The sequence below is a fragment of the Jatropha curcas genome, chromosome 7 (genome assembly GCF_041381405.1).
Source record: "Jatropha curcas cultivar XTBG-Jc1 chromosome 7, XTBG_Jcur_1.0, whole genome shotgun sequence".
Classification (NCBI taxonomy): domain Eukaryota; kingdom Viridiplantae; phylum Streptophyta; class Magnoliopsida; order Malpighiales; family Euphorbiaceae; genus Jatropha; species Jatropha curcas.
In genome coordinates, this window is record NC_143157.1 from 29,444,490 (window position 1) to 29,463,234 (window position 18,745).

At 36.3% G+C, this 18,745-nt stretch overlaps 4 protein-coding genes across 6 annotated transcripts; 3 read left to right on the forward strand and 1 right to left on the reverse strand.

Annotated features, from left to right (window-relative positions):
- The first annotated feature begins 80 nt into the window (after positions 1-80).
- Positions 81-9,699, forward strand: PLDP1 (phospholipase D P1). Of its 3 annotated transcripts, XM_012228604.4 has the most exons (20): positions 81-633; positions 850-951; positions 1,082-1,197; positions 1,301-1,442; positions 1,744-1,914; positions 2,131-2,304; positions 3,154-3,396; positions 3,502-3,618; positions 4,262-4,401; positions 4,514-4,663; positions 5,113-5,269; positions 5,359-5,868; positions 6,063-6,173; positions 7,119-7,265; positions 7,348-7,545; positions 7,710-7,811; positions 8,043-8,174; positions 8,311-8,376; positions 8,972-9,033; positions 9,120-9,699. In XM_012228604.4, exons 1-20 carry the CDS (start codon positions 364-366, stop codon positions 9,364-9,366), a joined length of 3,357 nt encoding a protein of 1,118 aa, XP_012083994.1. In that variant the 5' UTR covers positions 81-363; the 3' UTR covers positions 9,367-9,699. The 3 variants fall into 3 exon arrangements, with proteins under 3 accessions (XP_012083994.1, XP_020538653.1, XP_020538654.1); XM_020682994.2 differs by lacking the exons at positions 81-633; positions 850-951 and having other exon boundaries at positions 1,107-1,197; positions 1,275-1,442; XM_020682995.2 differs by lacking the exons at positions 81-633; positions 850-951 and having other exon boundaries at positions 1,108-1,197; positions 1,284-1,442.
- Positions 9,700-10,630: 931 nt separating this feature from the next.
- Positions 10,631-12,825, forward strand: LOC105643477 (Protein phosphatase 2C family protein). Its single transcript, XM_012228607.4, has 6 exons — positions 10,631-10,965; positions 11,187-11,441; positions 11,515-11,823; positions 11,893-12,010; positions 12,109-12,332; positions 12,467-12,825. Exons 2-6 carry the CDS (start codon positions 11,199-11,201, stop codon positions 12,698-12,700), a joined length of 1,128 nt encoding a protein of 375 aa, XP_012083997.1. The 5' UTR covers positions 10,631-10,965; positions 11,187-11,198; the 3' UTR covers positions 12,701-12,825.
- Positions 12,826-12,869: 44 nt separating this feature from the next.
- LOC105643476 (mediator of RNA polymerase II transcription subunit 20a) lies at positions 12,870-14,639 on the reverse strand. The gene is made up of 5 exons (XM_012228605.4): positions 14,497-14,639; positions 14,263-14,405; positions 14,008-14,186; positions 13,818-13,907; positions 12,870-13,187 (listed from the first exon to the last, which is right to left on the reverse strand). Exons 1-5 carry the CDS (start codon positions 14,508-14,510, stop codon positions 12,948-12,950), a joined length of 666 nt encoding a protein of 221 aa, XP_012083995.1. The 5' UTR covers positions 14,511-14,639; the 3' UTR covers positions 12,870-12,947.
- Positions 14,640-14,704: 65 nt separating this feature from the next.
- On the forward strand, positions 14,705-17,458 carry LOC105643478 (uncharacterized). The gene is made up of 8 exons (XM_012228608.4): positions 14,705-15,076; positions 15,190-15,320; positions 15,409-15,486; positions 15,619-15,663; positions 15,772-15,816; positions 15,953-16,004; positions 16,393-16,489; positions 17,094-17,458. Exons 1-8 carry the CDS (start codon positions 14,770-14,772, stop codon positions 17,257-17,259), a joined length of 921 nt encoding a protein of 306 aa, XP_012083998.3. The 5' UTR covers positions 14,705-14,769; the 3' UTR covers positions 17,260-17,458.
- The last annotated feature ends 1,287 nt before the right edge of the window (positions 17,459-18,745 follow it).

The following is an 18,745-nucleotide window of genomic DNA, read 5'->3' on the forward strand; positions in this document are numbered from 1 at the left end:
GCTCATTGGAAAAACATAAAAAAATAAAAAAAGGTCCGTTTTCTTAAAAATCGGACCATCTACAACCCACATAGAAATACGGCAATATCAAAGCGACCACCAGATTTGACGTCCCTCTCTCTCTCGTGTTGCTTGTTTTAAGAACTCGAAAGCTAGAAACCAACCAATTCTTTCTCTCTCAACCTTTCCAGATTTGACGCACTTTTCGTGTTTAAAATTTGTTTCTAAGCTCGAAACTAACCAAATAATATTTCATTTAGTTAGATCCAAGGAAACTAATCTATCCAAAACGACTAACCTCTCTCTCTCTTAATCTCAATTCTTCAGAGACCAAATCCAATTACAAACTAAACTGTATATCGAATGGCATCGTCGGAGCAGTTAATGGGAGCGACTAGTGGTCCTCGCTACGTCCAAATGCAATCCGAACCGTCAACGACGCCGCATCACCACCAGCAACATCATCAGCCATCAATGATGTCTTCGTTTTTCTCTTTCTCGGGTATCGCCCCGGAGTCCACTAGAATTTTCGAGGAGTTGCCAAAGGCTACCATCGTCTCCGTGTCTAGACCCGATGCAGGCGATATTAGTCCCGTACTTCTATCTTACACTATCGAGTTTCAGTACAAGCAGGCACGAATTTGTCTCTATAAACTATTATTTTATGTATTTTGTGGATTTCTTATTGAAGTTGATTCTATTATTCAATTTGGAAAGGCCTTTGGCTTTTGGAGTCTACTTAGTTCCTTTAAACTTTTATCATTAGAGTGTTTTGTATTTTTCTAAAAATCATCTGTTTCTGGAATTTATTTTTGGATGTTAACGTTTTGCACTTTTTTCCATCACTAGTTCAAATGGCAGTTATTGAAGAAGGCAGCGCAGGTGTTCTATTTACATTTTGCACTGAAGAGACGAGCTTTTATTGAGGAAATTCATGAGAAACAGGAGCAGGTATGTGCAAAATGATAGTACCTTTAAATCTTTGGTTTACGTTATTGCACCTTTTAGCTTTTCGTGTATTCACATTTTTTTGGGAGTTGTGTGGTTTTGATGTACTTTTCATTGGAACATTATATTAAAGGTTAAAGAATGGCTTCAAAATCTAGGAATAGGAGATCATGCTCCAGTGGTGCATGATGATTATGATCCTGACGATGACACTGTTCCTCTGCATAACGATGAAAGTTCTAAAAACAGGTGATTAGTCTCACATGTTAAGATGACAAAAAACGTGGAATATGACCTTCTTTGTTGTAAACTTGTGATTCTTATAGTTCTTACAGGTGGATTTTTTGTTCAGAGATGTCCCATCGAGTGCTGCCTTGCCAGTTATTCGTCCAGCCTTGGGGAGACAGTATTCCATGTCCGACAGAGCAAAGGTTGCAATGCAAGAATATTTGAATCACTTTTTAGGAAACTTGGATATTGTCAACTCCCGAGAGGTAAGCTTTGAAATGTTTCTGAGTACTGTTTGTGTTTGGATGGTATTTTCGCTCTCTGTGTCATGTGATGATAAACCATATGAACTGCAGACATCAAAATTAGCTCGTTATTATTGTAGATAGGTCAAAACCCTTGGTTGTTAGAGTTCAGCAATTTGACTGCCTTTTCTTATTCTGAATTTTTAATGTTTTTGGATTGCAAATTGCTTAGCATTTGAAATGTTTTCTTCATCTGTATTCCTTACCATGCTATTGTTTATATGTGCCCTTCAGCCTTCACAATGGTCGATTTGTATTGTAGGTATGCAAATTTTTGGAGGTCTCAAAATTGTCATTTTCTCCAGAATATGGTCCTAAGCTAAAAGAAGACTACGTAATGGCCAGGCACTTACCAAAACTTCCAAGTAATGATGATTCTGGGAAATGTTGTGCTTGCCATTGGTTCAGTTGCTGTAATGACAACTGGCAGAAGGTAACACAACCTTGTAGGCTTGAAGTATGGTGCTGAACCGTCCGTAATTTTTTAGTTATATATATATATATATATATATATAGAGAGAGAGAGAGAGAGAGAGAGGGAGAGAGAGAGAGAGAGAGAGAGAGAGTTAATGCTGAATATTCCTCAGATTAAGGTATAGATTCTCAATTAGGAGGAATCACACATTTCCCGGTTTATGATTTTGTACAGGTGTGGGCTGTATTGAAACCCGGATTCTTGGCCCTGCTGGCCGATCCTTTTGATGCCAAACCTCTGGATATAATTGTTTTTGATGTTCTACCAGCTTCAGATGGTAGTGGCGAGGGTCGAATAGCGTTAGCAGTGGAAACAAAGGAACGGAATCCCTTACGTCATGCATTCAAGGTAAGCAGCCAATGCATCGTTTTCATTGCTGGTGGATGATTTCTCTTTATTTGTACTGTGTTCCTGGGATTCAATTAAACTTTTTTTCTCGGCATCCGTCTTACAGTTTTAATGACAATGTTTTTGTAATGGGCAACCCTAGTGCTCTGCTGATAATTGTGTATCCTGGCTTAGGTGTCTGCTGAGTTTATTGAATGAAAGGAATTCCTGATATATAATACTTGAAAAGCTACCAATATCTTCTTGATTTGCTGATGGCATGCGCTCTTTCTGTGTGTTAGTGTCTGACTAAATATTCAAGTTGGCATGTTTTTGAGAGAAGTGGTAAGGCAAACCACAGTAAAATAGTTTAGAAGGAATTTTTAAGTCTTTGTATTTCCTCAAGAATTGAATGTCTAATTATGGAAAGCTTTTATGCACAGGATAGTTGACTCTTGTAATTTAGGACTATCTCTTGTGATCTAACCAAGTAATCTCTCTTATTCTTTGATAAAACCTTTAGAAACTCTATGTGAAACTCAACCAATCATGCCTTTTTAGGTTTTGCATAGACACTAGAAAATATGAAACTTGGAAACTGCCACTTGGAATCTGGTCTCTCTACCTTGCTACAACTCATTTCCAAACTCTCTCCAGATTTACAGTTCTTCCCCCGAACAAGTTGGCTTTAGGGCTTATATGGTCTATTCACCAATAGAGAAATGAGAAAATGATACATAGAGTACCAGTGACTGAGTAAATTGTTCCAGTGTGTGATTGATGCTACCTTTTCGCACATAGTTATCTGGTATCTATAATGATACGTTATAGATTATTGCACTCGCTAACAGATGATTGGAAACTTCAAAGGTCGTATGTGGTGTTCGGAGCATAAAGTTAAGAACCAAGAATGGTGCTAGAGTTAAAGATTGGGTTGCTGCCATTAATGATGCTGGTCTTAGACCTCCTGAAGGTTGGTGTCATCCTCATCGATTTGGCTCATTTGCTCCTCCCAGAGGCTTGACTGAAGATGGTAGTCAGGCTCAATGGTTTATAGATGGTAGTGCAGCTTTCAATGCTATTGCTTCATCAATTGAGGATGCTAAATCAGAGGTCCGTCTTTTGCCGCTCAAGCACAAAGGATTCAGCTCTACTAAACATTAGTTACTCTGCTCTTTAATTCAAAGTATCTGTTAGATTATTGAATTTTTTATGCAGATATTTATTTGTGGGTGGTGGCTGTGCCCAGAACTTTATCTGCGCCGTCCTTTTCATGCTCATGCTTCATCTAGGCTTGATGCTTTGCTGGAAGCCAAAGCTAAACAAGGAGTTCAGGTACTTGTCATTTCGTTTATTATCACTACTGCCGCCATTGCTTATAAGAATAGTTTATTATTTTTCATTATTTGTGAAAATATCTATCATTTAATTTATAAAAGTTATCTTGAACTAAAGGTGATTGGTTTGTGACTTGTGAACCATTTTTATGGACATAAATCCTGTAGTCTAGACAAGTTACCTCTTGATTGAAAAATACCCTTTGGATGAATGGTAGAAAACATTTTGCCACCACATGGGATTTTCTGACCGAATCAAATTATGTGAAGGTGCATTTTTAGAGGTCTTGGGTTACCGGCATACTAGTTGCAGGTTGAGCATAAAATGCTGACTGTTCATGTTGACATATTCTATGTTTTCTCCATATATTTACATTTATCCTAGTAAGATTTTGCAGTAGAAAAGGCTGTTCTTGCATTGAGCAGAATGATATAACAACTGCTAATAATCTTAGATGAGCTAAGGCGCCTTGATACCAAACTGTATCTAGAAGTTAAATTTAGGTGTCAGAAACATTGAGAGAAACCATAAAATGCAGCAATATGTAAAAAGGAACCTCGTTGACTGATGAATCCTTTCGATACCTGTTTCTGATTCTGTTTGATGATTTTGTGTTAAAATGTAAATCTCGTGGATGCAGATATACATTCTTCTCTATAAAGAGGTGGCTCTTGCTCTCAAAATCAACAGTGTGTATAGCAAGAGAAAGCTTCTCAGCATTCATGAGAATGTTAGGGTTTTGCGATATCCTGACCACTTCTCTAGTGGTGTTTACCTTTGGTATGCATTTTTGGAAACTATTTTAAAAGTTCTACTGAGTACTAAATTTTTTGCTATTTTCCTTGTTTGAATGGATTTCTTCTGTTTCTGAGGTATGTTTTGGTTAATACAGGTCCCACCATGAAAAACTTGTCATTGTTGATCATCATATTTGCTTTATTGGAGGACTGGATTTGTGCTTTGGCCGTTACGATACACGTGAACACAGAGTGGGTGACTGCCCTCCTCTTCTCTGGCCTGGAAAGGACTATTATAATCCAAGGTAAGTTAATTCTTTAGTGAAGAATGTTCAGTGGAAATTTGTCAAGGGATACATAATGAAATGCAAGTGATCTATCTCGGTTACTTTGAACTTATCCTGCATCTATTGTCATTCTCCTGTTCTACAGTTAACAGACTGTCCTTGAAGTTGTATTAACAGGATTATTCAAGCTTAATATGATGAAAAGTGCGTGCATATGCATTTGAAGGAACATGCAATCAAAGAGTAATGCTTAGAGTTTAGCTTTTAATGTATTTTATTTCATGTCTTGCCAATGCAGAGAACATCATTTATTATTCAAATATTATAGGCAGGAACTGAAAAACTTTGAAATATGAAATTCTCTTGAATGTCGGTGAAACTAATCAACGGACTACCCAGTCTGAACATTGGTTAGTTGTTTAGAAGCATTTACAGATTAATATGATGAACATTCAATTGCATTGTAGGGAGTCTGAACCAAATTCATGGGAAGATACAATGAAAGATGAACTGGATCGTAGAAAATATCCTCGAATGCCTTGGCATGATGTGCACTGTGCCCTATGGGGACCCTCATGTCGGGATATAGCTAGACATTTTGTTCAGCGTTGGAACTATGCAAAGGTCAATCATTACCTTAAATCTGTCTGGTTCTTCCAGAAAAGTTTGTAGCAACCTTGCAATATGTAAAATATAAATTTGCATTTGTACAGAGAAATAAAGCTCCTTATGAGGAAGCAATCCCACTGCTTATGCCTCAGCAGCACATGGTTATTCCACACTATAGGGGAAGCAGCAGAGAGTTGGAGGCTGAAATTACGGATGTTGAAGATGATTCTAAAGTAATTAAAAGGCAGGATTCCTTTTCCTCTAGATCATCTTCACAAGATATCCCCCTGCTTTTGCCTCAAGAAGCTGAAGGGCTAGATGATTCTGACGGAGGCCCAAAATTAAATGGGTTGGACTCTCCTCCTGGGAGGAGTCTCTCTCTTGCTTTCCGAAAATCCAAAACTGATCATGTTGGTGCTGATATGCCAATGAAAGGCTTTGTGGATGACCATAGTGTATTGGATCTTCATGCAAAAATGGCTTCAGATTTATTGCCACAGAATGGGACGAAAACTTCAGATTTAGATTGGTGGGAAACACAGGAACGGGGAGATCAGGTTGGTTTTCAAGATGAAACTGGGCAAGTTGGTCCCCGTACTTCTTGCCGTTGTCAGGTGGGTGGCAGTAGACAATTCTTATATTTTTGTCCAAACCATGAATATTAAGAAATTTGCTTTTAGTCACAGTAATATTGATTTTTTTTTTTCCACTATTGTTGTTTCAGCTATGTTATGACTTATAAGTTTATTCTTTATCCAAAAAATGTAGTCTATATGCTCTCCTTTAAATGATGACCTCTCATTTTCAGGTTATAAGGAGTGTGAGCCAGTGGTCTGCTGGAACAAGTCAAGTTGAAGAGAGTATTCACTGTGCTTATCGCTCTCTCATTGAGAAAGCAGAACATTTTATATATATTGAGGTATCCTGTTTTATAGATTATATTATTGAAACTTTCAGTGAATGTGACTCACTTTCCACCAAATGATTAACTCACAAACTATCACATCTTCTAGACTGTTGGATGACACTTATGGAAAATATTTTGGAACCATCCAGTCTTGGGAAAGAGATTATATGTGGTTCATTTCCTGTTAATCATAAGGGATACTGGAGAGAATTATTCTACTTCTTTTACCCAACTGCTTCTTTAACTAGTTTGCCAGTCACTGGGAGCGGGACTTTCTGAATTAGATGCAAGAAAGAGTGGATTAGAGTTACTTGAAGGGGAAAAATGACAATTCATGACAAGGATAGATGCTGTGTTTAAAGGAGCTGTTTAACATTTAACAAAATGGTTAGGAGAGGCAGAATGGCAAAAGGAACCACAGGCTAGCATTATGCTATTAACTCAGCAGACTTATTTTTTGCCTATAGGATGCTGCTTGTACATTACCAAATTATCTTCAGCTTCCTTCTCATACTCTTCACCTGACTTCTCTAAGCTCTAACAAATGCATTGGTGCTACATGCCAATTAGCATATTAAATAGATAGATAAAATAAGGAGAGAATATTAGGTATAATAATTGCCATCTATATTGGGTGAAGTGGCAGGACACTTGTTTTGCGAGCTTCAAGTAGTGTAATGGTTTTGTGATATCGATGATCAGATCAACAAGGATTTTACCATGACTTTTGGATAATTTACTTATTTTATGAATGACCTAAAACATTTTATTTTAGTAACCTTATACATACAGATATACACTTGAATGCTTGTTCACAGATTCACATGCATTTTACTTTGATTTAAGTTTTTCCTTATTCATGGAATTTTCAAACTTTTGAGGTTAAAAAGGCTTGCCAAAGTCTCAATTATTGTTCCTTTTTCTGACTGTTGCTTGATTCTTGGGCCCCTTTCCCAGAATCAATTTTTTATATCAGGTCTTTCTGGAGATGAAATTATAAGGAATCGGGTTTTAGAATCATTATATAGGCGTATTATGAGAGCATACAATGATAACAAGTGTTTCAGGGTTATTGTTGTAATACCTCTGATTCCTGGTTTCCAGGTTCAAAAATCTCATCTGATTACTTTTAATTTAAAATTTGGGTATTTAATTTTTTTCGTTTACTGAATTTTTAGTTTTACAGGGAGGTTTGGATGATAGTGGTGCTGCATCTGTGAGAGCTATAATGCATTGGCAATATAGAACCATTTGCAGAGGGCATCGTTCTATATTGCATAATCTATTTGATGTTCTAGGACCAAAAACACACGATTATATTTCTTTTTATGGTCTTAGAGCTCATGGTCAACTTTTTGAAGGTGGTCCAGTAGCCACCAGTCAGGTATTGACTTGCATGCATACTTTTTATTCATTGGCTAGTGCCATTTTTATGCATCATGCAATAATTTGCAACATCTTGGTGATGTAGCATGCCAAGGTTCTATATGTTCTTACTCCCTTAGTACCTCTGAATTTATATATGCATACTTCCAATTGTATATGCAGGTATATGTGCATAGTAAAATCATGATTATTGACGATTGCGCAACTTTGATCGGATCTGCTAATATTAATGATAGGAGTTTGCTCGGTTCACGAGATTCTGAGGTATCACGTAATTTAATGATCTGTTTGCAACAATTATGTTTTCTTCTGGTTGGGAAATCATGCATCAATTGAATTTACATTTAAATATGTACCTGGCTTTCATTTTTCTTTGCTGTCCTAGGATACGGTGTAAACCATAGACTCTTGTGAGATTTACTTGTGTCCTCTATGAGGATATTTTTTATTGATTGTGAATGAGCCTCTGATTTGCTGAAAAATCCTTTCTGTTAGATTGGCATACTTATCGAAGACAAAGAGTTCGTTGACTCATCAATGGGAGGGAAGCCTTGGAAAGCTGGAAAATTTTCTTTAAGTCTCCGCCTTTCGTTGTGGTCTGAACACCTTGGTCGTCATGCCAAAGAGGTTAGTATGCATAACTTCAGAAATATTAACTCCCAGAAAATTGAAGAAATGTTAATACAGATAGATAATAGTAAACTTCTGCATTAGTTTGGTTTTCTGCTGAAACTGTTCTTTCATTTTTTCCTTTTCATCTCAGATGAGTCGAATAATGGACCCAATAATTGATTCAACTTACAAAGACATGTGGGTTGCAACTGCAAAGGTGAAGCAAAACTATATGATTTTTCAAGAGTAATCAATTTTCAAATATTTTAAGTTTTCCTGGTACAAGGGGAGTAAAAGATTTGCTTGATAAGGCAAATCATAATGTCATATATACTTGTATTGTATATCTGGCAGGCTAATGTGTAGCATATGCTATGCACCCCAATCCCCATGCATACCACCAGATTCCCCTTGCTTGTGTCAGTGGAAGAACTTTTGAGTTGCCAGTTTCTTGGAAATCTCTGATCTGTACTGATCACAAATATGTGACTGTTAGGAAACACTCGAATAAGCAGTTACATAGAGTAGCTGAAAAAATAATTTTTAACATAAAATGAGTTGTTGCTTATCCTGGAGAATTTCCCATGTATATTTTGAGGGGAAAGTTACAGATCTCTGACCACAGTTAAACTGTGGATCCAACCTGTTCATGGCTTTGAAATCAGTTTGTTATTTGCAAATTTGTCACAGCATGTTAAGAGGCCATGTTGTGTCTAACTTGGCAAATTGAACCCCATACGAAGTGGTTGCAATGTATTTTTACTGAATTTGGTCTCAAATTAATAATCATGTGCTGGTGATTCATTTGACAGACAAATACCACAATCTACCAGGACGTCTTTTCCTGCATTCCCAATGATCTTATACACTCCAGGTACGTATACTATCTACATTCCCATTTTTTTTTTATCAGCCCTTAGTTTCTTTCTATTTGGTTTGCTAATAATCACGTACTTACAGAGCTGCACTTAGACAAAGCATGGCCTTTTGGAAGGATAAGCTTAACCACACGACCATTGATTTAGGAATTGCCCCTCAAAAGCTTGAATCTTACCAAAATGGAGAGATTGAAAAAACTGATCCCATGGAAAGATTGCAAGCAGTACGTGGACATCTTGTTTCTTTGCCTTTGGATTTCATGAGCAAGGAAGATTTAAGACCTGTATTTAATGAGAGCGAATATTATGCATCTCATGTTTTTTACTAATCATGGAGTAGTTGATGATGGTCATCTAAATTATTGATCAGCAGCCCCACCCCCACGCCAACGTTTGAGCTTGGAGTGGAAATCTATCATCTGCACCGTCAGCTATAGGAAATGACGCCTGTCTTTTTTCACAAAAATTTTAACCAAATTTGCATTATTTTTTTTCTTTGAAAGAAAAATGCATATAGATAAAAACAGAGAGTTTCAGGTAAATGTAAAGGAAAATAGGGGTCTCTATTTATGTTCGCCTCTCAAGGAGTGTAATATTATGACCACTGTTGTACCAAATTTAAATTTATACTTTCAATACTATTTCCTTTCATTTTTTGGGAATTTTTGATTTTTTCTAATCTAAATGATCTGTGGTGCCTGGAGGCCTGGAACAAACTAAAACCTAGTTTGAAGTGAGAATTATTAATTAATACTCAAAATATTCTTCTACTTTTCCTAATTGACATTCCAATAATGTGCATATGCTACCAAATTGTGACAGCCACTGTTTATGGCTGTAAATGTCTAGGGTCGTACTCATCTGTAATGTTTGACCACCTAAATTCCATGGTCCACCAAATTGACAAGTTAATTATTAGCCACGAGTTTCGTATCTTCATAGGAGCTGTAATACAATTATGTCATACGAGCACCAAACCGGCCCTTTCAATTGAATAAGCTTTTTGTGAATTTTAAGATATGATATCATAATATTTTCATTACTTATTGGTTTGTTACACCTACGCATAAACTCTCTTTTTAATTCAAAAAACCTTTCGCAATCAAACATTTATTTAAGATTTTTTTTTTTAATTATTTCTCATTAACAGCTTTCCAAGATATTACAATTTTATTGCCGTGATCTTCCAGCCACATCTATTTCTTTAATTTAATCAATTCTCTAACAATCTTCCCTCATCATATGGCTATATCATATTGTTTTTGACCGACGTTTATTTATTTATTAGTTAAATATAAAAATTAAACTATTCAAACTTTAATCTTGACTTTAATTATGAAATTAATTATAAGATTTAAGAATATTTTTTTTTAAAAAAAAAATATAAGCTCTTAGTCACTCTATAATTATAAAATTTTCACATTTAGACAATTGCTGATTAGATGAGAGATCGGTGAATTTTATTAATTTATTATATGTAGGCTATGATTTTTCTGATGCGGGATAAGAAGGTCGACAAGACCGACCTACCTTTAGAATATAGATATTAAGCTTTGGATCAATGTGATCAATCATTGTCTAATTCACAACTGGTATGTTAAACTACACACGTCCATGACGCAAATCTTAAACCTCTAGCTCTATAGAAGGTCCAAAATACCCGTTTCTTATTCATTTCGTTACAAAGAAAGAGCAATGGCTCTGCAGTCATTTCACAATCCAACTTACAGTTGCTGTAAAGCCATACATAACGCATCACGTAGTTAAGAACTTGAAAAGCTGGAAGAAGATAGGAAATGGAGTATAAGCAACGAGAAGGAACCTTTGAATATCTAAGTATTAAATCAGCTTGCCGGCGTCAAAACAGATCCCGGCCGGTCGGACAAAGGTGACTGTCTTTCTCCGGAACCAAGCCACATAAGGACAAGGTTTTGTATACTTCTTTTCTTTATATTACATCTCTTATTGATCAACTTTAAGATTAACGTATCCAATTTTGATTTTGCTTCTGTTGTATGTTTTGATTCCTGTGTTTGAGAATTCATAATATATATATAGGAATTCCTGTGAATGGAGCAAACCTTAACGTTCCTACAAGTTTGCCACACAGTAATTAAACCGTCGATTGGATTTGTCGTTTGATGATCAGGTTGTAAAAGAAATGGCGCCTTTTCCATCTATTTTCGATGGATTTGCTAGAACAGTGTCAATAAAGAAAGGAAGAAACGCCCAAAAAGACGTTGGAAAAGAAGCAGCAGATTCTTTGGCTAAGGATGCAAAGAAGAATGAGTTGATGTTGAGTTGCTCAGGCATTGTCAAGTCCAACAAGTCAAATAATTTCGCCTCAGTTTGCTCCAAAAGAGGCCAAAAAGGAATTAATCAAGATTGCTTGATTGTGTGGGAGGTATACCTATAATACTATGTCACTCTCACATTAAATGTTAAATATGAAATGCTAATTATTGAATATTTGGTAGGAATTTGGATGCCAAGAGGACATGATCTTCTGTGGGATTTTTGATGGGCATGGACCATGGGGACATGTTGTTTCAAAAAGAGTGAGAGAATCTGTCCCTTCTTCTTTGCTATGCAATTGGCAGGAAACTCTTGCATTGACATCAATCGACAAGGATTTCGAAATGGAATTGGATAGAGACCTCCATCAATTTGATGTTTGGAAGCAAGCCTACTTGAAAACTTATGCTGTCATTGACCAGGAACTTAAGCAGAATCCTGGGATTGATGCCTTTTGCAGTGGAACTACAGGTTTAACAATCGTCAAACAGGTAGTGTAATTATCTAATTATTAGTTGCATAGGTAGAAATTTTTGCCTAAAAAATAATTTTGGCTTCAGGGTGAACATCTTGTTATAGCGAACGTTGGCGATTCTCGGGCTGTATTAGCGACGACTTCTGAGGATGGAAGTTTGGTGCCACTTCAGCTTACCATTGATTTCAAACCTAATTTACCCCGTTAGTGCTTTCTCTCCCTCCTTTTAATATAAAGTTCAGATTATCTATATCAACATTTTGTTACCTGAAAATTTGTTTTCTGTTAATGGTGGTTGTAGAGGAGGCTGAACGAATTACACAGTCAAAAGGTCGAGTGTTCTGTTTACCGGATGAGCCGGGGGTTTATAGGGTCTGGATGCCTAATGGAAAAAGACCAGGACTAGCGTTATCGAGAGCCTTTGGTGACTACTGCGTAAAAGATTTTGGGCTTATTTCCATACCTGATGTGACGCAGAGAAGCATAACAAGCAGAGATCAGTTTGTCATTTTGGCAACAGACGGGGTACACATTTTCTTCCATAATTTGAAGGTTTTGGTTGGCAGCTAATTAGAGAGCTTAGGATAATTTAAAAGTAATAAAAAATCAAATCTGTCTAATTTTCGAGGCTCTGTTTTGTTTTGTTCTGTTCTGTTCAGCTATGGGATGTTATTTCCAACCAAGAAGCAGTGCAGATTGTTTCTTCAACACCAGACCGGGAAAAATCAGCTAAAAGGTTGGTGCAATGTGCTGCTCGCGCATGGAAATATAAGAAACGGGGCATCGCAATGGATGATATCTCAGCCATATGCCTCTTCTTTCATTATCCACCATCTCAACAGGGAGACCCTCTTATGTTCTTGAAACAAGCACAGGCAACCAAAACTGGGTAATGCCTGGTTAACAAAACCTTTCAGTGCTTACAGTAGATGTTGCATGTAAATGTAAACAGTATTGTAGCAAGAATACCTTATATAGTGTAAGGATTGAATAAAAAGCATCTAATCAGGTTTATAGATCTTATCTTTCTCACTGATATACCAAATGAGATAAACAACTGAGTTAAGAAATTGGCAAAGCAATCGTATTTAACTTCCAAAGAGGTGGTTAATTGTAAAAAAAAGTACAAATAACGACTTCCTAATTTCTAGTTGCTTGTACCGACTGTGTTGCAATCAGTTGAGCCACAACAGTAGCATACTGCACAGCTGTGTGTTGTGAACTATACTGATCCAACAGACCATACTCAGCAAAGTTAGGTTCTATGTGCATAAAATGACCAGGTAATGATCTTTTTGAGATTGCCTCTTGCCATATATCAAAAAATTCTTCCATGACTTGCCTTCCCTTCTCCATTGAGGATATGGGGAGATACTCCACCTTCAAAGGAACAAGTACTATTAGAACTAATCATGGTTTTAACAACCAAGTTTCAACAAGCAATGGTCAATAACACTTAAAGCATAGGTATGGGCAATGGTGTGTGCGAGAGAGAGAGAGATCTGCTTCAACTTGACATCATAATTTGAATGATGCTGAATCACTAGATCAAAGCCACATTATAAATTCTGTTGAAATAGACAAAATAGATTATTCTGCTGAGTTCTCTTCCATCCCCACAACGATCATTTTTGTATTCTGTTTCCATCTGGTGCATAAACAATCTAGGAATTCAACCAAAAAATTATATTTCAGCTAAAAAGGCTTATATTTTAAGTTTTTAACCAAAATGAAGTATATGATTATGATCAGTCTGAAAATCCTTTATGTCAACCAGATAATGAACAAAATGCTATGGCTTTTATTTCAATCCCTACAAACTTAAAATCCCTATACGATTTAGATTAAATTTGCATAGATATGAAATCAAAGCCCTAGATATACATTGATTCCACAAGCACATCAGAATATCCACAGAAAGCAAATAATAATCAAATAAACGACAAAATAGCTTCAAGGGTACAAAATTTTCCCAATTTATCTTAGAATTGAAGAATGCAAGTCCATTACCTCCATGACAATTCCTCTCAAGTTCTCAGAATGACTTGGAACAACCTTCCCCACCCTCAACTGAAAGTCCCCAAGTTGATACTGGAACCCCTAAATACTCATAATTGCCCAAAAAAAAAAAAAAAAGGATTTTATAAATCAAGTAAAAAGTGAAAACAATCCATTAGACCAGTAACTTAACGAAGGTAACCTCAAAAAGAAGCGCGACCCTGGATTTGTAAGACTGAAGTTTCTCCATTATGTTCTGAATCGATGAATCTGACTCCACAACGAGCCTTTGACCCCGGATCATGAAATAGTACTTGTTTGGCTGCTCCGGCAGAGAAATCCCCAAGAAATCTCGTGGGAATTCCGCAATTTGCGACTGGTCTGGTCATCAAATTAAAATCAAATTTTACAAATTTAATCTTTAATGGAGAAAAACTAAGAAGGTAATTAGATTGACCTCGAACCATGGGTTTATAGGAGGTGAGAGTAGCTTTCCACCTCCCTTCTTTAACTCCGTTAATGCTCTCCACGCACTGCGACACTTCATTGAGGATTTGCGTGTTCACGGTTGTTCCCGCATTCGGTTGCCAATGCAAAACCCTATACAAACAAATTTGAATTCGGAACTCGACAATATATCCAATCAAAACCAAGTCTAATTTGCTTTTCTTTTCAGGATTTTGACGCTTACCATTTCACTGGCATCGTCTGCTGCGAAAACTGAAAAATAGCAGAGGTGAGACCGGAGAGGAGAACAATATGAAGCAACGACGTCGTATGTCTAGCCACGTCTCGGGTTATATCTCTAAAAGAAAAAGGAAAAGTCACGTGTGATGCATGTGAATTCCGTTCTCGGACCAAAGTACCCATGCCATTGAACCAAATCTCAATTAAGGCACTGGTGGAAATCAAAATCTACTTCCTTTACCGTCCTCCATCGCCAATTATCCAGCATTTTTCTCATATGACCACTTCTCTGAATCTCTCTCTCCCGTTCATTCACCCACTTCCATCACGCGCTTGTCGTCTGTGGCCAATTCACTCGCCGATCACTGTCTTGCCGCTGAACACTGTGAAAAATTCAGCACTTTGTTCATTTAATCTCTCTTCCATATACTGCCAGCAGAGAACTCTCCAAAAACCTACTTTGATTATGTCCTCGGCGATCTCTCAACCAGAAGTAACCGAACTCAGTGACGATTCCGATTTCCACAAACTCCTCTGTCCATCCGGTCTCATCTCAATTTGCGGCTTCGGTTCTCTCCTTTCCGGCACGTACATACAATCATCATCAACGCCATAATGTGCTTAATTTTGATATAAATATGATATTCATGCATGTGTTATGTATATCGGTTGTTTGACATGGTGCTTAATCGAACAGAGAGAAGCGCAAGAAGCACATTTCCTGATCTGGTAAACTTCAGGGTTGCGAGATTGAATGGATTTCGGCGAGTGTTTGCTCATGTGGCGCCAATTTTCTTCGAACGTGGCATCGCCAAGCCTGAAACTAAGGTCTGTCTAGAAATATTCTTAGATAAAATCTTTTAGCTTTCTATAGAATGATGATTTTTATTATGTATAAATTTATAAATGTTCGCAGGAAATTTCGAGCTTGAGCGTGGAGCCTTGTGAAGGTGAAGTTCTTATAATTACAGTTTTTGAGATTGATAAATCAGAGGTATATAGGAATGTATTCTTTGAGTTGAGATTAATTTTAGAAACTGCAATTTTGAAAAATGAGCTAGAACAAGGTGATTCTATTTATAATTATTCGTGATAAAGCTAAATGTTTGTTGTATTATGAAGTCAGATTCCTGCTTTTATGGAGAGGGAGCTTGAGTTTCGATTTCTAGCTGTGAGTTACTGGATGATTTTAGAAATTAGTATTGTTCTTGATGAGTCGATTCATTTTCAAGCAGCTACATTAGCTTTTATTTATTGATTTTCCCTCCTCTTTGGGCAGGTTGTGCCTGAAACACTTGATGGGAAACCATTTGATAGCCCAGCGGTATATGAAAGCTGCAGTTTTTGTGTTGCAATAGCTCTTTTTGCCCTGTTTTAATGTATTTTCTTTGCCTTCATTTTCGATGAGCCTGTCAGTTTTTCTAGTTAATCGAGGTTGCTGGTTTGGGAAATGGATACAGGTGCTTTGTGCACGTTACAGTGATGAAGAATTTTTTCAAATTAGATGCAAAGGTACCCTTCTCTATGGCTTCTGCCTGCAACATAGAAGAAGAATATGATACATTGCTGTTTATATATTTCATGAATATATATGGTTGGCTTCCTGCTGATATTTCTGCAATCTGCACTATCAAAAGCTTAAAAAATTTGGAATTTCTTTTTCTATTATTCTTCAAGCTGTCTCCAATCAACAGAACAATGTTTCAATCCTAATTTTAATGTTCTTAGCTAGAGTAATAAATAATGACATAATAATGTTTGGGTTTGCTTTCTGTTCTGCATGCTGCATGCATTTGGCTGAGCTGATACCATAATTTCCATTTCCTATTTGTTGTCAGCTCTGTCTGCTGTCAGTTAACTACACAGGACTGTATTATATTTGCTAGCTCATTTTGTGCAGGGAGCAAGGAGATTTATTTTCAACATTATGGAAGATACAACATCGATAAGATCTGGAGAGATGATATCTTGCCTTGCCGTACTTATCTTCGGCACTGGTAAGAGATACTTTGGTTAATATTAATGCTACACGAACAGGGAATTTACAGGATTCTTCATTCAATGACATGGCATGACTTGTATAGCACACCAAAGTCATACAATGCTTTCTTACTGGCAATTGCATATTCCCCCATATAAAATTATTTATTTTTAGTGAGGCATATCAGATGATACCAAAGTGAGGTTGAAAAGAATATTGCAAGAATGCAAAGTGTTTGCATTGTAGATAGCTCTGATCCAAAGAACAGATTACTAGTTTCACACATGAAAGGGAAAATGGCAAAACTATGGTAGATTTCTTGATTGACTGACTCAGTCAAACATGAAAAGATTGCCACAACATAATTAGTTGCTTGTACTTGTCAATATTGTAAATTCAAAAGCATCTTTAGCGGTGACTTGTTTCTGGTTGTCCTTAAATTTGTTATTCAGACAAGCCAATTTATTTCTTCTCAGCCAGTTTGTTTCTCAGCTGCCAGAAGAATAACTTGAAGCCATTTTCTTTAATTTAAATCTTTGGAGAGGCAAATAATTTTTCTTAAACTCTATTTTCATTGCAAGTCTCCGTATGTTAATTGAAGGCTGTAAAATATCCTGCAGTGTGTTGGCAGCGAAGAATCTTGGCAGTGCAGCATATGACAACTTTTTGGATCACACATTCCTTGGAGATCGGAAAACAACCATCCGTGAGCATCTAGCAACAGCAGGTGCAGGTATAATGGAAGAAGAGCCCCCAGAGTCCCTGAAGACCCGTTATGGTGGCTGATATTGCTAAATTGGTGAGCCATTCGTTTGTCAAGGATGGTTGCACTTCAAGATAGAATTCTTCAATCTCATTTTCTCTGAGAAGAGGAAAAAATCTTCAAAATGTTCTCTGTCCTAACTTTTATTGATGAGTCTGGATAAGACACCGGCTGGGAAAAGGAATCATAAATATGCTAATAAATTTTTATTTTCATTTAAAATCATTGCAAGCAAACATGGCAATTCGTCAGTTTTCACCTTTGATGAATGCGTACATATCATGGATATCTCACATTTAATAATAGCAGTTGTGATATGACTTCTCTCTTGATATCTAGACCTTTCTGGGCTTCTTACTTGTGTGTAGTTAAGCAGGACAGAGCCCTCGACAAACTGCAGCAATTTTCATAATCTATGTATTTATTTTAATATATATTCGTGTGCAAAAGGGGTAGCATATCTAATGTGTTGGATTTTATTTTTGTAAACTGGCTAAAATTTTTTGGCATCCATCCTTTTCAAACAAGGATATGAAAGTTTCTTTATTAACTAATAAATTTTTGCTCAACAATACGAGAGTTATTGGGTTTTTCTCTAGCATTGTGTTGTTACAAACTTACAGTTCTAAAGTTAATTAATCAAATCGAATTAACCAAACAAAAAAATGTTTTATGAAATCCATTCACAAATTTACATTTTACTGTGTAGTAAATTTAGATACTACTACTAATAATAATAATAATAATAGTAGGAACAGGAATAATTTTTGTGACTGCTGCTTTAATAGAGCTTGCAATTTCACAATTAGATAGTTCATTTATTTATAATCAATACTCACTGTCGCTGAAAAGCCCAAGCTTTTTGACTTTTTCAACGGTTTCTTTTGTCTTTGTATGTACAAAGCTAAATCCCACATCGAAAAACATAGAGAGCGAGAGTTTTGAGTTAGCCAATAAATATGGATGCAGCTCCCTAAAAATCCTTAACTCGTCCTGTTAGGGGTGAAAGGCGACTCGTCAATGATCGTTTAGAGACGGCGGGTCGTGCCAACACCTTGTATCATCGAACACACCTCCTTTAGGCGAGCGAGTACAGCCCTACTTTAGGTTGTCTCGCCCGTCAATTTTTGGAAGCCTCGCCCCCGGTGGGGCTCATTAAGTCTCTCAATTTTCAAGATACTCAATTTTTTATATAATCCCATGCTTATTGAACTATTTATTTCTTGGTTGCTGCTAAAATATTTATAATTAAAATTTTTGAGGTGAATATATTATTTTTTAATTTTAATATTTTTAGCATTTTAACCCAAAATGAAGTTTTTCAAAAGTAATATTCACGACATTTTTATCATTTTTAAATGATTTAATAAAAAGTATTAATATGAAAAGAAAAAATATTAAATAGTTATTTTTATAAAATTAATAAAAATATAACAAATAACTTAATTGCACTTAATCTCAAAAAATAACTTAATTCCCATGTTGTTTTTGAACATATTATACCTTTGA